The 26,058-nt window shown below is 38.9% G+C and overlaps 1 protein-coding gene across 1 annotated transcript; it reads right to left on the minus strand.

The window, feature by feature from the left end:
- Positions 1-1,482: 1,482 nt before the first annotated feature.
- Positions 1,483-25,272, minus strand: LOC137256265 (sodium- and chloride-dependent glycine transporter 2-like). Its single transcript, XM_067793995.1, has 13 exons — positions 25,071-25,272; positions 24,209-24,340; positions 14,081-14,351; positions 9,369-9,501; positions 8,593-8,727; positions 7,390-7,493; positions 6,636-6,760; positions 5,092-5,204; positions 4,469-4,600; positions 3,427-3,526; positions 3,187-3,287; positions 2,610-2,783; positions 1,483-1,617 (listed from the first exon to the last, which is right to left on the minus strand). Exons 1-13 carry the CDS (start codon positions 25,270-25,272, stop codon positions 1,483-1,485), a joined length of 1,857 nt encoding a protein of 618 aa, XP_067650096.1.
- Positions 25,273-26,058: the final 786 nt, after the last annotated feature.

Raw genomic sequence — 26,058 nt, forward strand, 5'->3', positions numbered from 1 at the left:
TTTTATTCTTGGTCTGCAGGTTTTAAAGCCGTCAGCATGTCCAGATGATCCACGGGTAGGTATTATCTCGATACAAGCCGTTGAAAACATGAAAATACGTTTCATGTTGACCAAAAAGGAAGAGAGAGAAAGTAAAAACCGAAAACAAACAACCACCATGAAGAGTGAGACTGATTCATCCTTCCAGTAGTCGGCCTGAAGGTAGAAGATAGACCACCACACTAGGGAACATGGGGCGTTACATTACATCTGCCACCAGCGTGGACCCTAGCTGGATTTACACCATCCCTTCAGGCGCTGGCGATGGTAAAAAGACTTAGAATTTAAAAAGAAAAAGAAAAACAAAAATACTACGATTAAAAGATATGGTTGACTTTAAAGGTTTTAGGACGTCCTCTCATGTGGACAATAATCTTTAACAATCGCAGCTGCTAATTTATACCACCATGTTTAAAATACAAAATATCTATGTGCAAAGCATCTTTAACATTTATCTAGCAATTCCATTTCCTTTCAACATTCAAATACTAAATGACGATCAACATTATGAAAAAGATCCTTTACAGTTTTCACATTGAAATGTTTATCCCCTGTGATGGCAAAATCAATATAGTAGGTACGCATGTAAGGAATCGAACTCGGATCTTTGGCTTGATGACAGGACGAGTGAACACCCAGTCTACCCCATTACACCATATTTAGCACTACACGCATGGTTTGTAAGAGACTTCCATTTATTTTAGAGATTTATTTGAAGTTTGTGTTTATGTGAATATCGTTAACTGATAGAAACAATCTGAAAAAGAAAATGAAGAAAATAGAAACTTTCTATATGGATGTTTTATGGAATCGATCGCTTGCAGGTATATAGGGTACCTTGTAGACAACAGTTCTTCAGCATCAGTACAAATGTACGTTGTGCCACATCATAAGAGTGCGGGTGATGTTAGTCAGTGTATATATGACATTACTTCATATTATCTTTTGACAGGGACGTAGTAGGTGATATCCAAATTTTGGTCTCAGTGAGAATTTTGAATCAGTGACAGTGGACTGGGAAGGTAGAGTGGATGAGTCAATATTTATCGCCACAATGGCAATAGCTGAGTCATAATTGGATACCAATTACTGATTTAGTATAGATCAATACAATTAGAAATAATAAAATGAAAATAATAATAGATTATTGAAAATAATAATAGATCACATCTACTTCAAAGGTTATTATGGGATTTTGAACAGGCAAAATAAGAGTCTGACCTGATAGTTGAAGCAAACGTCAACAGACATTAAAAAGCAAAAAAAACCACCCCAAAACAAAAACAAATAAACAAAACAACAACAACAGCGAACACAAAGCATATCGATACCGAAAATCCAGTAACTGTACTCAATATACGCAGTAAAATTTCACTTTTCCAAACACTATGAATCTAGATGAACCCGGGGCTTCTCTGTATAGATCTGAACGTTTATGTTGTTTCACTGCTTGAACATTTCCACTATGTTGGATGTGAAGGTTGGTCGTCCAGCCAAGCGGTGCATCCTATACTCCTCTCTGTATCTGACATCGGCAGGGAGCCAGTCATCGGCAGGACTCAAAGCAAGATTCACACTCTGAAAACGGAACAAAATCAAAATCACCCGCACTAGGACTACACAAAACAGTCCATTTCCCATCACATTATCGGGCAGGATAAGCTGAAGTACACGAGCACTTATGAGAGAGACAGTATTATATTATTGTGTCAAGCAGATGTTTACTAAGGTGATCACATAGGTGAAACAACTGCCCAATCTTTAGAGGCGTACGAGTAACCTAACGCTGTTGTATTTTTCTTCTGTTATACACAAGTAACGATGAAGCAGCTAAGGGATATACTAGGATGTGACATTGTGTAATAAAAATGGTCGGGTCGACAGGGGTCATCAAGCTAAACCGAGGGTTAAGAGATCGTGCCTTTTGCCATAACACTGACCTTGTATCGGAATATAAATTACATTTCGATAGAAAATAGGCCTCATCTTCAACTACACTATTCTTAAAATATGAGGCCTGTTCTGCTCCTGGAGGACCATGGGTCATCAGATATACCACGAGTAACCACCAACCTGTTCTTGTTCATGATAAACCGACTCTCATACCACTGATCAATGTAAAGCAGAAGACACTACAGTATGACGAAATGTCTGTCACATTAATAGTTGATCTAGCTATTGTCTTATTTTGCAACTTATGAAAACAAAACTGACCTGCCTACAAAGCAACATGGGATCTCTGTTAACGTGTACAAGTCTACTTTATCAGAAATATGTGTTGAAGATTCATTATCAAATAGGGATGTTTCATAAGAGATTCTGACTTCTGACATTAAGCTTACATGTACACGTAATCTTAAATCGTTGATTCAGGTATTGATAAACATGTTTCTAGAGTTTGAAGAAACTTTTTTTTGCAAATATGAAAAACGATGACTTTTAATTCTGGCCACATCATTAAAAGTACAACGACAAGGGATGAAGAAACGCTCTCTTTCCATCCTTGGTTCATTAGAAACTCGATCAGGCGAGGTTCAATTGACTCCAGATAACACAAGAACTCGTATTACCTTCTTTACGGAATTGGTCGCCATGTGCTTCCTGACACTCATTACCATGAAGACAGGTACCGGTAGAAGAGGCAGTACTGCAATGATCCAACCGATTGTAATGGCGTAGCTGGGAAACACGTACTTGCCGTAAGTTGGTGGTTGGTACCGGAGAAGCGTCAGGATGAAAGCGATCTGACATAAACATTGAACATACATTGGAATCAACATCAACGTTGATTGTGGTTGCTGGTTGCTGGTTGCTGGTTGCTGATTGATGGTCGATGGTTGCAACACTTCTGAACATTACTTTCTATTCATCTGTCAAGATTCATTGGGTCATGAAACTGATTTATGTTTCTTTTCAATTTTACAATTTGCATAGAACAATATCAGAATAACAATACCATGCACAAGGTAGTAGTGGTGCCGTGCATTAATACTAAGCACTGACGAGAGATGATTTTCTGGACTGAATTACATACTGTCAGCCTTGATTAAATGGACACTCTTCAAGGCGAAGACTCATGATCTTATTTGTAAGTGGATGAAGACCCGTTGATATAAATGTGGTCTATAACAATTCTCGTTTACTTACTATTAAGATTGCTGGTGTCACAAACACTAAGAGGACCTTCATGTAAGGCGATACTCGTTGCCCATGCATCATCTCGACGTCGTTGACAAGTTGTTTAATTCCTGATGTAAAGTAGAACACTTAGGTTGAATTAGTTTACACACGGCAGTATATTATCTCCTACTGTATCATTTAAGATATTTGTATTGTCTCATGTATCTGGGAACAATGACGGATGTAGTAAACACTACTTATACGAACCATAAATGTACCCAACGGCAACACACTCCACTGTGGAGAACACCATTGGCCCAAGGGAGGCTTCATACCAGTCCATCAGTTGGAACATGTACGGCCCTCCCTGAAATATAGTTAGGAAGTATGAGTCACTCACTGTCCTTGTTACATATGGAATATCACTTGTACCTGCTCCTCTGCTCAGTATTCCTATCTGATGCTAGGTCATTGTTTGTTGAAAATCGTACAAAACAATATTCCAAGTAAATGATGGGTGTCGGGAAATATGCGAGTCTTGTCTAGACAATCCAGAAATTGATCTACTGTGGTACGATGACAATCAACCGAATCATGCAGATGGTCTTTCGGATACATTTAATGGTGTCTTGCAACGAATATACTACTATTACTATTGCAACGACTGGGTCCCTGCCAGATCTACTACTACCACCGAATCTTCTCCGTCTACTGCAACTGCCACTGCCACTGCCACTGCTTCTTCTACTATTATATTTTAGATTTGTGGTACTCAAACAAGGTACACTGATTAACACAATGATCCTTCCCACCACAATGGCCTGTTACAGTAACTCCACCTGCTCATTGTTCGTGTATCAGCACCATTCCAGCTATATGGTGACAGTGCACAGATAGTCTGTCCATTGATGGATCTTGTGGTGTACTGGTGTCTTTTGATATTTGTTTTTAAAATAAAATATATTTCTGCGTTTCCATGGCAGCAAGTGTTTGACTTTGACTTAATTTGGTGGTAGTGCTCTTTTCCGGAGAAGAACTGTAAAACCTTTCAGTATTTCTTCCTCAAACTTGGCACATAAATTGGTATGGCTGTGCACTGGTGCCTTCTGGTAGTTTTGGAATTCTGAATGAAATGTTTTCAATACTCTCCTTCAAATTTGCCTAAAAATATTTGACATCATAACAAGTAGTAGGTAACTATATTCACGAAGAGTATTTTGCCATTCCGGGGATATTAACGACTTTGCCATCCTGCCCTTCCATTAAGGTCTTGTGTTTCTGGGTGTTTTATTTATTATTGCATAGTCACCTGTGTGCAGAAGACGATTCCAAGAGCAAATAAGGTAAGGCAGAATCCAGCTGTTACAAGCTTCCTCCTTTTGCCCAATTGTTGTGGATACTGGTCCACTAACGCAGTAACGACCACTTCAGTAGCCATAAACTACAACAAACGAAAGGTGGCGTGGAGTTGTAGTGTGAAAGGATTTCATCTGGTATAAGTGCATACCTATATTGCTTTACTGTGGATTTGGCACGTATTGAAACCATCAGATGAGATACATGTATACAGATCCAAACTAGCCATATTTTATATATGGTCCGTGGCCCAACCTTTGTTGGTTGGATATTTAACGTCACACTAAGCAATATTTCAATTGTTGTGTTAGTGTTGATCGGCTAGTAAATGTACGTAAATGTACGTCAAAAGTCTACAAATACCTGATTCGAGATTAGACAATCCAGTGATTCACTTTATGATTATCCATCCCCGCAATCGAGATACCATGACATACACAGCCGTAGTCAGCAGGCTTGTCCAACCTATCATGCTAAACTACTTACTCTAATCATAGAGGTTGTCAAAGATGACAAGTGGTTTTACCATTTACATCATATTTATCTACACAATCCTCTAATGTTATTCTTCCGTACCTCAGAATCTAAGCCAACCATTAGCAACATCAAGAAGAACAGGAATGACCACAGCTGAGGAAGCGGAAGTTGGGCAAGAGCTTCTGGGTAGGTTACAAATCCCAAGCCTGGACCTTAAGCACAATACAGTTATGCAAAAGAAAATTGACTAGCGAAATTCCAGGGTAGAACAGGCCTTTAGGAACCCATGCTTGCTATAAAAGGCGACTATGCATGTCATAAGAGGCGACTACGGGATCGGGGGGTCAGCCTCGTTGACTTGGTTGATACATGTCATCGGATCCCAATTGCGCAAATCGATCCTCATGCTGTTGATCCTTATGCTGGATTGTCTGGTCCAGACTCGATTATTTGCAGACCGCGGCCATATAGCAGGAATATTGCTGAGTGTGACGTAAAACGCAACTAACTCACTCACTCACTCACAAGAAAATATTTCTAACCAAAGATATGGAACACGAAGTTGGTTGGTAGGTTTGTTGGTTAACGATGCATTGAGAACTACTGCAGCTCTATGATGACGGCCTGTAAATAATTGAGTCTCTACCAAGCAATCCACCGATCTACGTAACTGGGATACGATGTCAACCAAGTCAGCAAGCCTGTCCACGTGATGTCGGTAAGTCGCCTTTTACAGAAAAAGATGGGATGCTGAAGACAATGTTAACCGGGATCTTCACGGATATAAAACACAAAGATTAATGAACGATTGATTCAAGTTGTTGAAAACGTGTAACAAATGACTGAATGTGCAGTTGTTCGACTCCCCACATAGGTACAATGTGTGAAGCCCATTTTCTGGTGTCAACCGCCGTGATATTGCTGGAACATTACTAAAAGCGGCGTAAACCTAAACACACTCACTTTATGTTAAGAAAGTATTAAGTGTCAATTCGCATATATTCCCCACATGGGTAAAATGTGTGAAGTCCATTTTCTGGTGTCCCCTGCCGTGATATTGCTGGAATATTGCTAAAAGCGGCGTAAAACTTAACTCACTCACTCACTCAGTTCGCATATATATATATACATATATATGTTTATCACATTCGGTTTGCAGAGAGTTGTGTCTGAACTCTCAATAAGGCTATGGTGCTTTTCTCTGCCTGACAAACTGATTTTGAAGTACCATGCAAAGCATGTTTTAATGTTGAAGTTTTCAGTTCATGTCTTCTATGATATGCACATAAACTGGGCAAAATAATTTAGGATGTTAGCATTTTTATGATTGATATTTCATAAAATTGCAAATTAATAAACATATCATTATTCATAATTTCAAAATGTACATATATCCCTAACTATTTGTTCCGCATTTGTAACTCCATATTTAAAGTGTCAATGTCAGTAGAGACCAAGTTAACTGAGCTGTGGGAAAGCACTCCTTTGACGTTGAAGTATATATGCTATTTTGTTGTTGTCGATTTATCGACCTTTTATCAAGAGTAAAGACACTTACGTCAGACTGAAAGGTAATCAGTGAAGATTTTATGGACGGATCTATATAAAGTTGCCGCACAACCTACAGTGCCTCACTTGCCTACCTGTTGAAACTACGTTCGCAATAGGGACACCTGTTTTCTGCGCCATCACTCCAAGAACAGCAAACGTCACCAGGCCTGAAAAGATGCTGGTCCCCTCCGATATAATGGACAGTATGAGGCAGTCTCTGTAAAATCATGTTTTTCAGTGAGCCATTTACATGTCAAATATCAAACATGACATAAAATATATATTACAGTATATATCACTGTATACTATACTACCAGGCAAGTTACAGGTAATTTGCCTGTAACCGTCTTGACAGGCAAATTACGTGATAACAATACGATCAGTACATATTGTCACACATTAATATACAGTGGTAAGCTGCCAAAACCGGCCTCTGTCAATTACGACAAGTTGTCAACACCAGCATAAAATCTCAGTCCCATCGACGGCTCGTCTACTTATCATCAGTTCTACAACCCAACACTTTGTCTAAACCGGATTATTTCTTCAGTCCCACAGACTACCGGTTTAGACAGCTTCCACTGTATACTATTTAAAATTGTCAGATTATGGCAAGTATATGCCTTCCACATGTTCAACCCCTAAAGATGGTAGACTAGCCTAGTAGTTAAAGCGTTAGCCCGTCACGCCCAAGACCCGGGTTCGATTCAGCATGTGGGTAGAATATGTGAAACCCAATTCTGATGTCCACCGCACTGATATTGCTGACATATTGCGGGAGGCGGCGTAAAATCATTCTCTCTCACTCATGTGCTCACTAATGAAGGAGCTGTTAATCCTACCAACCTGAGACAAGGTTCATGGAATCTTTTGTAGCTTGCTGCGGTCCCTATCATCCCCCAGCCAGGTCCTAGTGAGAAAAACACCTGCAAACATCCTTCCAACCATACCTGAAATGAGTCAAAAGTATACATCGCACCGGTAATATTGTACCCATTTCGTGATTAGTTACACATCTACAGCGGGCAATAAAACAATATTGTATCACAATTATTGGTGTAAACCAACTATATCGATATTAAGATATAGAACATGTTTCAATACATCGTTTAGTCAGGATTCGATCTACGATATCGGCCGTTAGCAAACAAAGCGGCAAACTGAAAAGTGTTTCGTTTTCAAGTGGTGAGATTTTAATGTGTTTCGTTTATATACATTACATGATTAGCAGAAAAGTGCAGTATTTGTTTCAGAAGCTGATGGTATAGAGATAATAAGACTTTATGGATGACCAACTTCTTCATTTTGGCAGTGACGACATTTCGTTAAAACGGTATACGATTCTCTCCCAATACGTCACCATTGTCAAAGTAAAGAAGTTGACCATAAAGTCTTGTCATCTTGTCAAGCATGTGTGTGATGTTTAGGAGATAAACATCATGTGTTGGCCAATTTCCGGGTGTTATTGAGTATTTGAAGCACGGGAATGCATTTGGAACCGACGGCGTCAGCCGGAGGTTTCAAATGAAATATTCCCGTGCTTCAAATACTCAATAACACCCGGAAATTGGCCAACACATGATGTTTATCGACATTGTAAACACGAAAGTAAACCAAAGGGTTTTAGAGTCTGCACTCGTTTACATCGAATATGGATATAGCAGTGAAGTGTCATCAGCTGGCCGTTTCAGCTGGTTCCCATGGTAGTATCTGGAGTTGCTCATTTGTGACGTCATTCTAACTTTACGTCACAATGTGATTTGAATGACGTCACCACTGTTGATGACACAACAAAACAATTGTTTACATGTCAATACGCAGTGAATAGTCTTGCAGTTTCCGGGAATCTAATACCATTTGATCATGTTTTTCAACCAATCAGATTACAGAACACAGTGACTTTTGGTTTACAATCATAGATACATTGGGATGTCAAGACAAATTAATGCCAAATAGTCTACAATATCATCTTTAAAGCTTTGACAATTTTTGAAACATTCTGAACGTGCTTTCATCAGTAACGTACTTGTATGTCACGTAGTAACGCACCTGTATGTCAAGTAATTTTGTGAAGTCGGGGACGAGGAAGTATAGGAGGCCGTCTGTGGCTCCAGGCTTTAGCAACGTCGTGATGAAGATGGACAGCAGAAGAATGTACGGAAGAAGTGCAGTCACATAGACAACCTAGTTTCAAAGAATGCTTTATGTATAGGAGAAAACACTCCTCTGAGGTTTTACATTGTTTACCAAAACCGAGGAGAGGTGTTTTTTCTAACATATATACCGTCAATGATGGGAAATTACAATGTAAATGATCATTTAATGACGCTATATAACAATATCTGAAACGAGCGTAAAACCTATTTAATGACAGTAACTATAAATAGATAATTTTTGTCGGTCCAGTGGCCGTGCGGTAGAGCGTCTGCCTACGCATGTGAGAGCTTCTGCCTACGGATGTGAGATGTGAGTTCCAGTCCCGCTTCGGAAAACGTTTGTGTTGTGAGTTTAATATTGAATCATAGTTTTCAACTGATTTCAAACACTCGTGTATCATTTGAAGTTAGGAAAAGTAAAACCTGGGAAGCGGTCTTTCTAGTGAAAAGTAAAACCTGTCCCTCCTAAACAAATAACCTTAGATGCGGTTATTCTGAGAAAGCAAGAGATGACCTAATATATAGTGAGAAGCACACTTTAGGCTTATATAGCGTATACTGGCATCTCTTCAAAACAATACGTCTTTAAATATACATAGGATGTATATATTTCTAGCTGATCATGTTTTCCCAACATGACAGGAGTGCTAGAGTTCAGCGTTGTATTACCTTGCCGGCGGACCTTATGCCATTGATCAGACTTAGAAAGATCAGCACATTTGAAGCAAAGAGGCATCCAACTGTGTGCCACTGTAAAGACCCCACGTCATCCAAACCAGAGGAGATACTCAGTACATTGTACCTGTAAACAGAAATGTTCTGCCGTAGGAAAACGAAATTCCGACTATGAGACAGGATTCTGTTAATGCGCCACTGTTAAGTGCTTGCTCTTAATCATTTTCATGTATACTGTTTCAGCTGCACAGACACGTTTTGACTGTGTGCAGTGAGAATTTTAAGACATTTGCTAATGGTAGTCTCGATTCAAGAACATATTTCAGTACACGCTGCAGTGATATTAGTCTGTAGTTTGAAGTTCTACAGCACATGACCGACTCGATAGGACTTAACAAAACCAGCATGATGGTATGCATTAAAAATATTGACAACAGCAGTGGTTGATAAGATCACTGACTGGATGAAACCAGTTGAGTCGGAACACAGTCTACATAATTAATAAAATAAATGGCCAGCGATGTCAGCGATGTGCACCATCATGGATGTCCATACGTCATTCATCAGTCACATACAGTTTATTTCGATTGCGTATGACATACACATGTAATAATATTAAATGGGAAGTTTAATATGGCTGAGTTCTTGTATTGAATGTCTGCATGGCATATTCTGAACATTAATTACCGATAAAATGGCATTTTGGTTAGATCGTTCACGATGGGTCTATGGAAGGTGTTGAGTCGATTCCGGTTATTGTTTTGCTTGTTTCAGTTTTCTATTACAATTTCTACGCACAATATTCAAAATAATGACCCGTAGATATACGGGGTAGAATAGATCTTCAACAATACGTGTAAAATACGACTATGCTTGTCGTAAGAGGCGACTAACGGGATCAGATGGTCAGGCTCGTTGACTTGGTTGACACATGTCAAAGGTTCCAAGTTACGCTGATCAATGCTCATGCTGTTGAGCACTGGTCCAGCCTCGATTATACACAGACCGCCGCCGTATAGCTGAAATATTGCTGGGTGCGGCGTAAACTAAACTCACTCACTCACTCCAACATAATAAGGTCCACACACTTGTACCGTGTATCTCTCGCCTCCTGGCTCCGGGATTAATAGAATATCTTCTTTTGGAATACGAACTTCTGACGTGCAAAAAAATTCTTGCTGGACGTTAGTCATGTTTCACAACCGGTGGCAATTGACAAGGATGGATTTTATCCTTTCAGTGAGAAGGATGTCATTAATCGAGCATGCCAAGTGACGCCCTTGTCACTGTTAATATACTACACATAACTAAGTTAGCGAGTTAATATTTAACGTCACATGACGTCACATGCATACTTGGGAACGATCCACAGAACGATCCACTTGAAACAAGAGGGAGACAGGTTGTCTGATAAATATCGAGAAGTTCATTTTCCCCGTGCGTTTCACGCATTAATTGTTATAGCACACTCGATTTGGGAACAGGTACAATCCCAACGAATTGAATCAACACAAGATACTGAGCAAATATGTTTAGGACCAACTATCAATTTCACGAAGCAAATGACATTTTCCTGGGGTTTTTTTTAACAAAATTGTTGAATATCTAAAATGCTTGTCTATGCCCCAATCATCTATTTGTCCTCTTCTTAACTAAAGGTTAGCGTGGAATATCAGTATCTTATGCCTGAAATAGCAGTTTTATCATTCGAAGGAATATGCGGTGTTGTTTTAATGGGTAAAGTTGACTTTTCATCTGCTAAATATTAAATAGATAATAACTGCATATAATCAATTGTGTTTCATTTAACTTTTTAATATGTTAAAAGTTAGCTGTTACTGAATGGTGGTGGCTAAATCAGAGTAGCAAGAGGGAAATATCTTTATCCCATAATTTTGTTCCTATTTCTCTGTACGGGCTGATTTTCGTCCATAATTCCGCTGGTGATCGACCGGGAATACACGTCTTGGAAATTTATATAACCGGTTGCAGAGAAATGGTTAGTATTCAAACAGTATTTCCAAATTTCTGTTATATTTTTATTATGGTCGCCAAAATTGTGTACAGAAAACTGAAAATACCTTTTGACATTGATAAGTCAGTGAGAAATATCTTTGTACACAAATTTGTCGGTTTGGGGATTACTCAGTACCAGACTCAGTAGATTTATCAGTGACTAAAAAAATATAAACTACAGACAACTCACCAAAGATTACTCTTTTTTTATGACAAAGTATGGGAACAGTAAAAACCTGATATAGTATGTGTCAATTATTATGCAAGACACAACAATGCTGGAAAATTAGGCGGACTTACTGACATATGCTTTTTAATTATCACTCTCTGAATCAGTCTCGATGTCTGAATCACTTGCAAGTCCTAAGTCAATCACTAGTCTGTCAATTTCCCTTTCTACTGCGATTTCACGTTGCCAGTGACCATCTTCAATTGTTTTAACATGTTTTTATAACATTCCGACCATTCTTTTGCACCAATTGCAGACATCCTTTCATTTATGGTAACTCTTCAGGAACTTTTTGAGAACTGCAAGTTTTGTGAAGCGACATAATTTTTCACATTTGTCCAAATTAACTCAATCGGGTTTAGTTCTGCGTGGTATGGAGGGAGACGTAGTACATCATGACCATGTTGCTTCAGCATCGTGTCTACTCTGTAGACAGGGCCCGATTTGTTGGATTTTGCAAGAAACAATAGTTTGGCTTTAAGCATTTTCTCATCAAATGAGATACTGTGCCTTTGCAGCCACGCTTTTATGTCATCTTTTCTGTTGGCGGTTGTCGGACATTTGCCCACTTGCTTGCTATGATATGGTGCATTATCCATAACGATGACAGCGTGCAGTGGAAGGTTTGGGATCAACTTTTCCTGGAGCCTTTTGGAAAAAATTATCAAAGTTCATCTCGTCATGATAGTCTGCTGATTTGAGTTTGGAATCAAAAACAAGCAAAGCATTTGGAACAAAACCGTTTTCACCCCCTGCATGAACCACAATAAGCCGAGGTCCGGTGCCAGACGGAGGTTGAACCCCATTTATTACGACTTCACCCTCAAGTCGCCAAGACTTTGGGACAATGTGGTGTTCGTACAACCATGTTTCATCGATTAAGATGAGTGTTCGATTTTCTTCTCTGTATTTCTTCATTGCACGCAGGTATTGCAGACGCTTGGAAACAATGTCTTTACGTTCCATTAAGAGTTTACGGTTTGACTGCGTTTTTCGCCACCTAAACCCCATGTCTTTGAGATTTTTTCGAAAACTTTCCTTGGAACCCTTGTAGTTCAACTGGCACTTTGCCATATCATACATCGTATCCAGAATGGGTAGTGGTCTTTTTACGCCATATAAACTTTGTACAAATTGACGGACTGCACACCGGTCGAAATCATCAAGTTTGTAACTGCAAGTTTTGGTTTGCGCAACTTGGTGGGACTGATAAATGTAGGTCCATCCGCACTCCTACCACCTTCTGCCTTAATGCGCTTTAAAGTTGCCGTTGAGACTCCAGTAGCAAGGCTACTTTGTAAAAGAGAATCTGCTTTGGTTGTACAATTTTTGTCCATATACATGATAACATTGTATGCTATCTCCGTTGCCTGAGAATGAACTATTTGCCCATGTTTTCCTTACTACAACTGAAATCTGTATAACAGTATTGAGACAGGTGTAAGACAGTAGCGAGACAGGTGTTACGCAGTAGCGAGACAGGTGTTAATCAGTAGCGGTGTTGATTGCATGTCACGGTTAGCATGTATTGCTCGTGCATAATCGTCAAGCTACCTGTAGCAGCCAAGTGTACTCGCCCAATTCGTTGTACCGCCTCTCTTGTCACAAATGCGTTTAGTGCGCAGGATTATCTAATATGTGTCTAGCAGTACAAATCTTTATTTACAGACGAGTCCAGTTGCTTGTGCCACTGCCATTGGATCCAGAACAATATCTCCTAGACTCCAAGATAACAGTTATGTTTTTACAGCTGAAGCAAACGCAATATTAACGGCTCTTAAATATATTCAAGGACACCCTAAACGACAAGAATACATAATCTATCCAGACTCTCTTTCTTGCCTTCAGGCTATTAAATATATTTCTTGCAAACATCCACATTTAATAGAAATTATATAATTGTATAATAATCTTGCTACTGGCCAATACGACGTCGTCTTCCGTTGGTTACCCAGCCATGTAGGCATCTTTGGTAACACACTGGCTGACCTTGCTGCTAAAGCAGCACTCAACAAATCTGTGACACCACATCTTATTCCCTAAACTGATTATAAAGCTACCAGTAGATCTTACATCCGTGATCTGATGCGGAAGAGGTGGGACACTCAAGTAGGTATCAACAAATTACATGAAATAAAACCCTACATTGGTTAAACTCTACTTGTTTTGTCAGTCCAGGTTTGAAGAGGTCATCATGCGATGATGTCGTATTGACCACACAAGATATACGCATGAATATTTGCTTAAACGTGAAGGTCCTCCGTTTTGTATCCCTTGTGATGACAGAATCACAGTCAAGCATGTTTTGCTTGACATGGTTCTACATAACATGCAGATATATTTTTTTATGTCACGTATTTTCTCGTCACGATATGGCTGCAATATTGCCGATTTCACGTTAACTATTAACTCCCTCACTCACTCAGTCACCCATAAGACATAGTTGTCGTTACTGTCTTACTGCCAAAATTCTTCGGACGCCGAGTGAGCGAGTGTGATATTTTCCCAACGCTGTGCGACTTTGTCGACAGTCGATGTTGCTCCATTGTCACTGCTGTAGGTGACGTTCCTTAGGTCTTCCACACACAGGTCGGTGTTCCAGCTGTTGCCACAGGTTGTCCAGGGCAGGACGCTGGAGCAGGACTTCACCATGTAGTAGATCGGCCATGCAAGATACAGGTTGTAATATGGCATACAGAGGAATGTCAGTACTACACAGCCAGTACCAATCCCTGTGGAAGACAGAGAAACGCTTTCACTTCCATAGCAAATGTATCATCTGATCAAATTTTGACAACGTGAAAGCAAGACTCGTGCAGCAAGGAAAGGGTTAGTGCTTATACACAAAACAGCCGCATGCTGAGTATCTGGGGTAGGGGTGGGGGCTGGGGTGGGGGGGTGTAAGGATCAGCATATTTGGCTCCTATCCCAAACATCATGATCAGTTTCATAGAAAATAGAAGAAATGCTATGGATAACAACTTCTTTATTTCGCGTGTTTCATTTCGATACAGTTTCTTCTACCGTTGTTAAGCACAATGCCACTCACATAGCTTCATAGAGATATTAGAATTTCAAAGAGAGTTCTAACTGACAACACAAGTCAACTGAAAGGTGTTTGAGGCTGGTGTTGTTCAATAACGATGAATGTTTAAACTCTTGTCAGTTTTGATAGTATATCGATTCCTACAAATTCTCGCTTTGACTGAAATTACTTCAAAAGAGTATTTACAATGAATTTTGTTACGGTTAAGAATTTACGGGACAACAATTTAAGAAGTCACATTGTAAACCAGCAAAACAGAACAAATACAAGTTGTTTACGTTCAAATTCTCTATTGTTATACGACGAGAGCAAGGTATACAAAGTCACAAGTCAAAATAACAATGCTGATTACAAATACATTTCAAGAGAGACAAAATCTAAGTCAAAGGGTCACAAAATACAATACAGCAAACTCTCCAAAGTCTTGGTGTGAGAGAGAATCAGCTATGGCAGAATGTAAACACAGCGATCGGTGCAACAGCAGATAATGTAGATTCAGGCGTTGACAGGATTTCAAGTGTGGCAGAGTTGTAAATGAATATGAGTGTCGCCCTCAACACGGCAGCCAGCCTTTATATATGTTTACAAAGTCATTTCCCGAAAGTTCGGGCACAAACGAACGAAACAGCAGTCTAAGTAAACATATCCTCAGTACCTTTCGTTACACTCCACCACTGAGTCTAACAAAACCTTATGGGAGGTCGCGTCAGGTAACCTTTGAGATTGACCAATCAGAACACAGCTTACCAAATCGCGAACGTGCACATTCGCACATCCCTTATGAACTTTTCATCTGGAAAAGGTTCGTACCCGAACGATTCCGAATGCTATTTAGCGTACGATCGCTTCCGGGTGATGCACAAGGCGTACGTACTGCCATGACAACGGTGAGTAAATAGTCGCTGAAAATAGTGTTTTTGACAGTATTCAAGGATGTTATCTTGCGGAAATATTAACTTATGGTAACCATGTCAACAGAAACCCCAAATCGTATATACTGCAGGTCAAATAACTGTGTTATATGCTGATTTTTGTTAGTGGAGAGATCTGTGTCGGTGACCTGAATATTTTGAAAGTCCCTCCGATCCCGAAATAGTAGCCGTTGTCTGACTGGTTAAATCTATTTAACCGTCTCGCATTTGATTGGATTGTCATTGATTGCTCAAAGGCTACCTGACGCGACCTTCTACTAGGTTTTGCTAGACTCAGTGGTGTAGTGTAACGAATACACTGAGACGAAGTTTACTTAGACTGTCGAAACAGTATCCCAAAAGTGAACCTCGAAAACTAGGAGCAGATAAATTCCGGAATGCCAGAATGCTAAAAGTGTTGACCAGATATAAAATGAAATGTGATCCATAATATCTACTATTCAAAACACTAAACATTGTGACCTAATAATAATTAATACTGAATTAATAACAAAATATACAGGAAATACACACACGTAACAATGAAGACACAGCCAATAACGCTACATGGGCGTCTTATGCAAAAATACGGTATAGTGAGTGAGTGAGTAAATATTTAACATTAAATATTATTAGAGAGGTAACATTATTAAAAAGATCCTTCAAAGTTCGTGAGTTACAAAATTTATCCCTTGTGATGGAATATTCAATACAGTCAAGCAGAACATGCTTGACTGTGATTCTTTCATCACAAGGGATACAAAACGGAGGATCTTCACCTTTTAATAAATACATCTTATGGCCAATGCGACATCGTCGCATAATGACCTCCTCAAATCTAGACAACCCAAGTAAGTATAACAGATATAAGGTTTTATTGCATGTAATTTATTTATACCTACCTGGGTGTCCCACTTCTTTTGCATCAGATCACGGATATACGATCTAATAGCAGTTTTATAGTCTGAGAACGGAATAAGAAGTGGAGTCACAGACTTGCTGAGTGCTGTCTTGGCACCAAGATCGGCCATTGTGTTACCAGAAATACCTACATGGCTTGGTAACCAACAAAAGACGATGTCGTATTGGCCAGTAGGAAGATTATTACACAATCCAATTATTTCTGTTAAAAGTGGATGTTTACATGACAGGTTTTTAATTGCTTGAAGGCAAGAAAGAGAGTCAGAAAAGATTATATTTTGTTTATGTTTAGGGTGTCTTTGAATATATTTAAGAGCTGTTAAGATGGCGTTTGCTTCTGCAGTAAAAATAGAACTGTTATCTGGAATTCTAGAAGATATTGTTCTGGATCCAATGACAGTGGCACAAGCTACTGCACCACCTTCCTTGGACCCATCTGTAAATAAGGTTTTGTAATTGGTATATTTATGTTTTAATTGATGATATTCTTATTTACATTGTAATTCATTGGTTTCTGATTTTTTAAACATAGATAATGTTAGGTCCACTTGTGGCCTAACCAACTGCCAAGGAGGAGAAGAAAGAAGTCGGTGAGGAGCTATATTTTCCTGATCAATGCCGGCAGCAGCAATGAATGGTTTAATTCTGACTCCAAGGGATGGAACAAGGGAAGACTTTTTGTTATACAGATTCTCATAAAAGGGATTAAAGACACAATTAAATGCAGGATTAGACTCATTAGAGGATAATGAACTGTAAAGATAGTTTTATACGGCGTTGATTGAGAGAAGGCTCATCGGCCTCAACGTAAAGGCTATCAACAGGAGAGGTTCTAAAGGAGCCAAGACAAAGCCTTAGACCTTGATGATGGACAGAATCTAACAGCTTTAGGTTGCTTTTGCAGGCTCCACCATATACAATGGATCCATAGTCAAGCTTCGAAAGGACAAGTGATCTATATAAATGTAGGAGAGTAGCTTGATCACCTCCCCAATTTGAATTAGACACCACTTTCAATAAATCAAGGGATTTTAGGGATTTGATATGTGGCAGAAACGTTAAATGTGAATCAAAAATCAGACCTAAGATTTTGGCCTCCTTGACAACTTTGATGGGAGTGCAATTTAGATACAGTTCTGGGTCTTTATGTGGTTTATATTTACGGCAGAAATGTATGCAATTTAGACAATATGAAACCATTCTCAAGATACCATTTATCAATTGCCTGTCAATAGTATGCATATTTTTACCACGGCAAGAAATATTAAAATCATCCACAAAAAGTGATCCGTCAATCGAATCATTTGAAACTTTTGATAAACTGTTGATTTTAATGCTGATAAAGTAACAGACAAAATACTCCCTTGTGGGACACCCTGATCCTGATTATAATGGTCAGACAGGGTAGAACCCACTCGAACTTGAAATTGCCTGTCAGTTAAAAACTGTGATATAAATATAGGTAAACGACCTCTTAAACCAAATTCATGTAAATCCTTTAAGATGCCATGCTTCCAGGTGGTATCATACGCCTTCTCTAGATCAAAGAATATTGATACCGCATGTTGTTTATTTTCTATGGCGTTTTTAGCAAACGATTCTAGTCGTACCAAATGATCAAGGGTACTACGATTTTTCCTGAAACCACATTGAATATTGGTTATAAGGTTATTGATTTCAAGATACCATGCTAATCTATTGTTGACCATTCGTTCCATGGTTTTACAGACACAACTCGTTAAAGAGATTGGTCTGTGATTCGAAGGATCAGTATGGTCCCGGCCAGGTTTTGGAATAGGGACTACAATGGCATTACGCCAGGAAGTTGGGAAATTCCCTGAAATCCATATTGAATAAAAAATATGTAGCGGTGTTTCCAAACATGATTCAGGCAAATGCTTCAGGAGCTGATAGTGGATTTCGTCAGTCCCTGTTGCTGTATCGTGAGCTTGCTCAAGTGCAGTATGGAGTTCATGTAATGAAAATAATTCATTATAGTCTTCACCATTGTGCGAGTTAAAATTCAATCTCTTATTCTCCTCTTGTTTCTGATATTTTTGAAATTCTGGACTGTAATTTAACGAAGACTATTGTTTGGCAAGAGTTTCCCCAAGCTTATTGGCAATGTCAACTGTATAAAATACGGTATAACATCGTTGGACTCATTATACATTTTATAACAAAGACTTTATGGAATAGCTTCAACGTATTTTTAGTTTGTTTTCTCTGCAACCAGAGTGGAAGTGTTACTTCCGGAATTACATCTAGCGTAAACAAACGAGCATGAAGACTAAAGATGTATTGGTATTATACTTTAATATCACGAACAATAATAATAAAGAAGCTGACATTCAGCATGCATGTACATCCCTTCTAAATGCCTTTCAAATATTTGGAAAATTAATGATCAGAATACCTCATATTAGGTGAGTGTACTGTACAAATTAATATGTCCTGTGAGGTATTCGCCCACGTGTTTTGCAATAATGATTTTCTTTTAGTTGATTAAAATGCTATCTATCTCGAAAGGAGTGGTAAACACCAGTAGGCAGCGGGAATATATGAGGTTACTGCACTCATGACGTATATATAATGATAAATAATCACAGTTATAAACCTCAATGCGATTTGATGTGCAAACTGAAGATGTCCATTTTGTTACCGAGTCTGACTGTCACAGGTTTTCTGCATTTCATGGGGTTTCCCTTACGGCGTCCACAAACGTTCCTTGGAGAGTGTCTGGCTGTTTCACCAAATCACCTGGCCATTCATTCAGTGTTAAGAGGGTGAATATTCTGTAAATTTTATTATCATTATCGGTTGAGTGATAATTATTATGGGTCACATTGTTTAGAGTTTTGAGAGATAGTTATTATTAGTCATATCGTATCATAAATGTTCAGTGCTAATAGTATTTTTACCGGCACGCCTTTGAGGTAGCACTTTAGAATTATCTCCCTTTGAGTATGTGTTTTGATTAATTGCTGACTTCCGGGAGACTACGGGGAGGTTCTAAGTTAATGGCGATGGTCGTATCGCGCTCGAATATTCAAGAATGAGTGACTGTGTGTATATTAAAAGGCTGGTTGTCGTGTTGACGACACGGACACACATGGATTTACTGGAGAACATCGATATGTCTGCCTATGTCAACGCTTGACTTACATGACGGCTCCCCGCGTTAATTCAGTATTACTGTTTCTCACTCTCAAACCAAGACTTTAGTGAGTTGATATTATATTTGTGACCTATTTCCATTTTGACTCATCTGCATTGTACAAGAAACCTCTTGTGAATCATTGTATCTTGCTCTGCTCAGTACAAAATATTGAATGTTTTAGACTTGTCTGTGTTATATTTTGCTGGTTCTGAGAGGATTTCTTATACCTTTTTGTCACTGCAAATTTTAACCGTAACACCAGGGCTTCGAGCTTAATCTTTCAGCCACATATGGAATGATTACTATTTTTATGGCTGATTTGACCCGTCCACATTGTAAATAAAAATTGCGAGTTTTTACAACGAGGTAATCAGAGAAATAATAATGCATTATTTAGTGCAGTCATGATACTTCAATTCAATTAAAAGCTCAAGCAACCTTCCCGGCCGTGTTTTATCATCCCATTACATGTTTAAAGAAGTACTCCAATCTGACATCAGTGCACGGCTGGCTGCGTAAACCAGATGAACCAGTCATAGCGTCTTCAGAACCGCACAACAGTCAGACCATGCGTTACTTATAAATACAATAAAACATAATAACATTTGCCACCAATCACGTACGGATCTGTAAAACTCTATTATGTCGACAAAATTGCCTTTTGTATATATTCGTTTTCTTTCTGTCTGACATAATTGCTTGTCGTGTAGAGTAAATGGATTCATATACATCCGAAACCGACCAGTAAGGACTACTAGAAAGATTCATGATTATGATTCATGATTATAGTTTCACAGAGTCCAACAGTCCAAAATTAAAACATACTGCTTTATGGATTACAACTTCTACGTTTCGATGTAGATTCTTACATCCTTGTCAAGCTAAGAAGCTTGTCAACGTATTAAACAAGAAGTTGTAGTCCATGAAGCTGTATGTTTCATTTTTGACTCATTAACTTCTAGAATGTCCATTAATCAAGTTGCTGTTTAACATCTTTACCGTAGACTTGCTGTTATTTCTTGTGTATTAGTCTCTTGAGTTTTGACAGTCGATTATGACAGTCATGTCGTCGTGTTCAGACTGTTCATTGACACTGTTCATATGACAGGTGGTGAGGATTGTTATGCATTGACCGATCCCAATCTCTCCATCTCTGATAGTGTAGTTTAATCAAATATCGCTGAAAATACATTCTTTCTGGTGAGCCGTGCTTCAGATGAAATGCCCAAATCCTCAAAATTGGATAATAAAAGGGGAAAAGGTCTCTTCGTCGACATGCGCTACTGAATTGGACACAAACACAAGAGACACTCCACATAGAAAGTGGCATGTGGAAATGAACACAGGTAATTTGTCAGAGAGCCGGTAGGCACTCAAATGCACAGACACCCTACCTTCTGTCTATTCTCTCCAGAGTCCGCTTCCACAAAACCAAGATTTGACATGGAAACCATCATGGCGAAGCGAAGGTCTCGACGCTAGACGCCATTAAAAGGATGATGACCATAAAAAAAACCAAATATGACTAGACTTGAAATAGGGTAAGAATGGAATTAAACAACCCCTTGAAGTTGAAATCTGGACCGAGTTTGTGGGCGAGAGTGGATCTACGGCAAGGCTGTTCTCGAAGCGGACATTCAACCACTGAAAAAAACACCTTGGGTATAGTGTACCGTAGATCCCTGAACGGAGAGAGGATAACTAGCTTTACGTGGGTACGTCTAGGACCTCAGATGTAGGTCCTTGAGAGACAAGATAATATCCCCTAATATTCCCGAGACCAAGCCATACTCCCATTTTTGAAGCAGATAGAGGCTATACAAATATTGAGTGATTTACACACTAGTGATCTTGCCTTTGATGCCGACGTTACACTTTCTCCTGTGGCTGAAGGAAACAGTACCCTAGGTGTTAATAACATTATACTGTCTTTAGATAATATTCATTTGGATGATGATGATGATGATGATGATGATGATGATGGCCCTGACGACGTCGACGATGATGATAAATATGAATATTGCCATTTATATATTCCTAATGACAGTCTACTCCAAATACCGTCGTTAAATGTATGAGGATTACGAAATAGATCCGAATAAACAGTATTCCTGAATCTAACTAGCAATAATGATATCATTGGTTTACAGGAGACAAAGTCTGACCATTTAGATGATTTACAGATAGATGGTTAGACTCTACATCTTAATCATAGGACTGGTGCCAACAGGAGGTCTGTGCCACTAGAGTAGCCAATAGATCTATACAAAGGTTGTGTTACTCACATTAGATGGTACCTGTAATCATGCTGCAACGATTAAGATACGAAGTGAGTGAGTGAGTTAATATTTAACGTCACATCGGCAATATTGCAGCCATATCGTGACGAGAACGATTAATTATAAAAATACAAATGAATTCATACATTGTAAAAACTTGTCAACGAAGGACAGTAAAACTAACTAAAATATCACAGAGTAGAATGTAAAACTAGTGATTGGACCTAAAAATGGAATTAAGAAAAGTAAAACATTGTTTGATTTAGATCAGGATATGTACCTCGGTATCGTATTCATACCGCCTGAATGATCTAAAGATGCTATTACACATGCCTTTCATGATACTGAACAGTCAGTTTAAAATTACCTTGCTAAAAGCCCATATGTCCCATATGACTCTAATGCAAGAAATGTGTTTATATTGTGTCGTCCTCTATAGTTAAAAATGTTTTAGTGAGTCAGTGAGTTAATATTTAACGTCAAATCGGCAATATTGCAGCCATATCATGACGAGAACATACGTGACATTAAAAACCAAATATATGTGCATATTATGAAGAACCTGTCGACATAGGACAGTAAAACCACTAGATTGTCACAGTTAGTACTTAAACCTAGCGTCATAAAAAAATAATAGTATGTTGATTTGGACAGTACAACATAAAAACAGGCCATAATCGCCAACAACCGAAGGTAGATCACCACACTAGGGGTAAAATGTTTTAGATTTAATTACTAGTCTAAAATATCTGTGATAATCTGGTTGTGTTACTGTTCTTCGCTGACACATTGTCACCATGTAATATCATTTATAATATTAATGGTTCTCGTCACGACATGGCTGATATATTGCCGATAAATTTTACCTCACTTACTCACTGATGCAAGAACAAGTACCATATGAGATAATGATTTTTTATGCATGCCTGAGAGATGCATTTCAGTTGGATAATGCAGATATTGATGAAACGTTAGAATCTATTCTTGAACAGCATTATTTGTATATGGAACAGAAGATAATGATAAGGTTAAATAACTATGGTACTATATTGATACATATATGCAGAAAATTGTGTTTGTTTATCTGTAACTGTAGATTGGTAAATATGTTTTGACTGTATTTTCTTATTTTAGAAAAGTTTATTGTTTTTAAAGTAAGTTGCTTTACCAATTAATTACAATGAAATACTTCAGTGTGAGTGAAAAACTGTGTGGTATTCATAAACTCAAGAGACCGGATCTGAGAAAATCCATTGCAATACGTGTCGTTTGAATGTCCTATTAACATAAGGTCGTACTTATCATCCTCGTCTGGTACTCTAAATGGATCTTTAATGAATTGACAGTTACCAGGCAAGGTATCCATTCCTAGCAAACTATTGTGGAGAAAAGAGTACACCTCTGTCACGCACGTTTTTATCCCATCAGTTCATAATACACAAGGCGACACAGTTGTTCCATTGCCCTGCTTGCTCTGGGACACGTCGCCAAACAAGAACCATTCATTATAAGATTGCGTAATTCGTGAACTGAAATTGATGGTGGAGAAAGCTTTTACGCGGACAAAGATTGTTTACCAGCCTGGTAACAGAAAAGAACGTGCTATTGATGGCCATTTATTTCCTTGAATAAAATGGTTAATTTGTGAAAGGGTCACAACTGAATCAATGATGATATTTCAGTTGTTGCTATCGATTCTTGACCGCGGAAAGAGACTTCGACTAATCTGCAAAGTGTGTGGCATCAACGATACAAACGCCTGTGACATGGAGGCTGTCATGGTTTTAGGGTGTATTCTCTTTGCAAAGTTCTGTTGTTTAGCGGAATTTGATTCTGTTCTGGGGAAATTTTTCTGTTCGCGTGAGCGCATTGGAACGTCCTGGTATTAGGAAAACATTTGACATATCATCCATGAAGAATTCATCTTGAGTAACCCATGCTGGTCGCAAGGGACAACTAACAAGGTCGGATGCTGAAGATCAATATCTAACTCGGATAAAAAAATCATTGTTGACATATGGCATTCATGAAACCGATACGAAAATCCTTCAGTTCATAAGCATTTCACCCGCTACAAATAAATCAATTTAAAAAAAAACCAGGCAACTCAAAACATAGCTAAAGAATCGTCACCCATAATGCAGGCGTCCATTAATTGGTGCAAGTCAGGTATCATTGATCAAGGATGTACAAATTTCGCTGTATGTCTAAATACAGATTTCGTTCGTGTAACATACATGTACAGAACATATCAAAAGAAATGTGCACTGACCTTGGAACATGGGACAAAAACTCCAGACTTGTTGGACAGCCTTTCCCGAGAACTGAGACATTGCTGCCTCCAGGAAAAACACGGGGAATCCGGCAACCAGAAGACAAACGATAAATGGAATCAAGAACGCTCCTGAAAGAAAGCAGACATGGGTGATGTACGCATTCATCCATAAACGCTTGCTAATGACACAGACGATGGATAACGATTTACAATTATTATCCTATCGACTGATTCAGGTCAGTCATCGTTTAAATATCTCCGAAGGCCCAAAACTATGTAGCTGAGACAAGTAAGACGTGTAGTTAGTTAACGTGATAGAAACGCTAACATGCATTCTAATCCATATCACTACCGCAATGTACGTACAACCAAGCCGTACCACTCTTTATAGCTTTAATTAGTCATCCCTCTTGGACCTGTCTGCCATCACTGGTCCAAGGAAGTGTTGTTAGTATCTGTCTGTCCATTGTTGAGTCTCCGTCTGTCCATGTTTGTCAAGAACCGTGGTTATGCTCACACTTATATTCAAACAGTCCGGTATTCCGACTAACTGTGTGGGGATGACCGTGAGCAGGGTAATGTTTCTAGTTGGAAACGCCCTGGGGTTGAGCAGGAACTCCGCTCATCTCATGTGTGTTTGAGCCGTCAACCAAGCTTTACTGTCGTTTATACTTGTTTACTTGTGTAACGTCTTTGTCAAGGTATTGTTCGTTCGAATTCTGAACTAGTTCCACCGTCGACACGTATGCTTGAACGTTATCATCATGATGCTACGAGTTGCGTTTTGTACACTGCATTTAAACCTGACATTAAGACAAGACAGAAACAAAGTTCCAATGTAGAAGGATACCAGGCTTACCTCCACCGTTCCTATTGCAGATATAGGGGAATCTGAGTAAATTGTTTAGCCCCACACAGTAGCCCACCATTGTCAGCATGTAATCCAGATGTCTATGCCACGATGCTCTTTGTGGTCCTGATTTACTTCCGCTCAATCGTTGAGGACGCCCCTTTGTCTTTGGAACCATTGTCTCTGTAATATCTTCTTGGGAGTTAGACATGATCCGTCTTGTCGTCGGAATCTGAAAACAATACCAGTTCAACAGGAGAAAGGCATGGTGGTGGTGTTTATTGCATAAATTGTTTCCGTCACGATATGGCTGAGATATGGCTGATATGATGTTAGATTAACTCACACACCCATTCGTTCAACGCACTGCAACCTGGCATGGTAAGATTGCAGATGACTGATTCCTCCAGAGATGGGATCATACATTCTTATGTTAAATACATACTATCCATCAAACGTTTACTCACTACTGTAAATGTAGCACTCACTTCAGGCAAGTCATCTAAACTATGCTTCGTTAAATATTCCATACTGTTTAAAGGTATACGTACACATGAACTGTTGTATTTGAAATGAAATTTCTAACGTTGAAAGGATTAATGTTATGACTTCAATAAATGAGGAAACTCGGTGTAAATTGGCGAATTCTTTACAGAACTTTACACCCAAACGCATCTGTTCACATGCACGATATCTGCACATGCTGTTCGCCAACTTGATGAATGATCCTCGTGAAACCCATCTGCAAGAAGGTTTGTAGTTGTTTCCCCAAAGATAGTTATGAAATTCACCATCGATCTAACCATATACGATTACTTTTTTACCCTACAATTGAATTCATTTTACAACAGTGAGGCATATATCATGGCAAATCCAAATTAAACATAGAAACAGGATCACCTTAAACACACAAATAAACGGGATGGGAAGGATAACCAGGGTATGCTGTAAGAGAGTAGTAGACAAATGTATTTAAAATTGTGGTTAGGTTGTGGTT

Source organism: Haliotis asinina, chromosome 11 (assembly GCF_037392515.1).
Source record: "Haliotis asinina isolate JCU_RB_2024 chromosome 11, JCU_Hal_asi_v2, whole genome shotgun sequence".
Classification (NCBI taxonomy): domain Eukaryota; kingdom Metazoa; phylum Mollusca; class Gastropoda; order Lepetellida; family Haliotidae; genus Haliotis; species Haliotis asinina.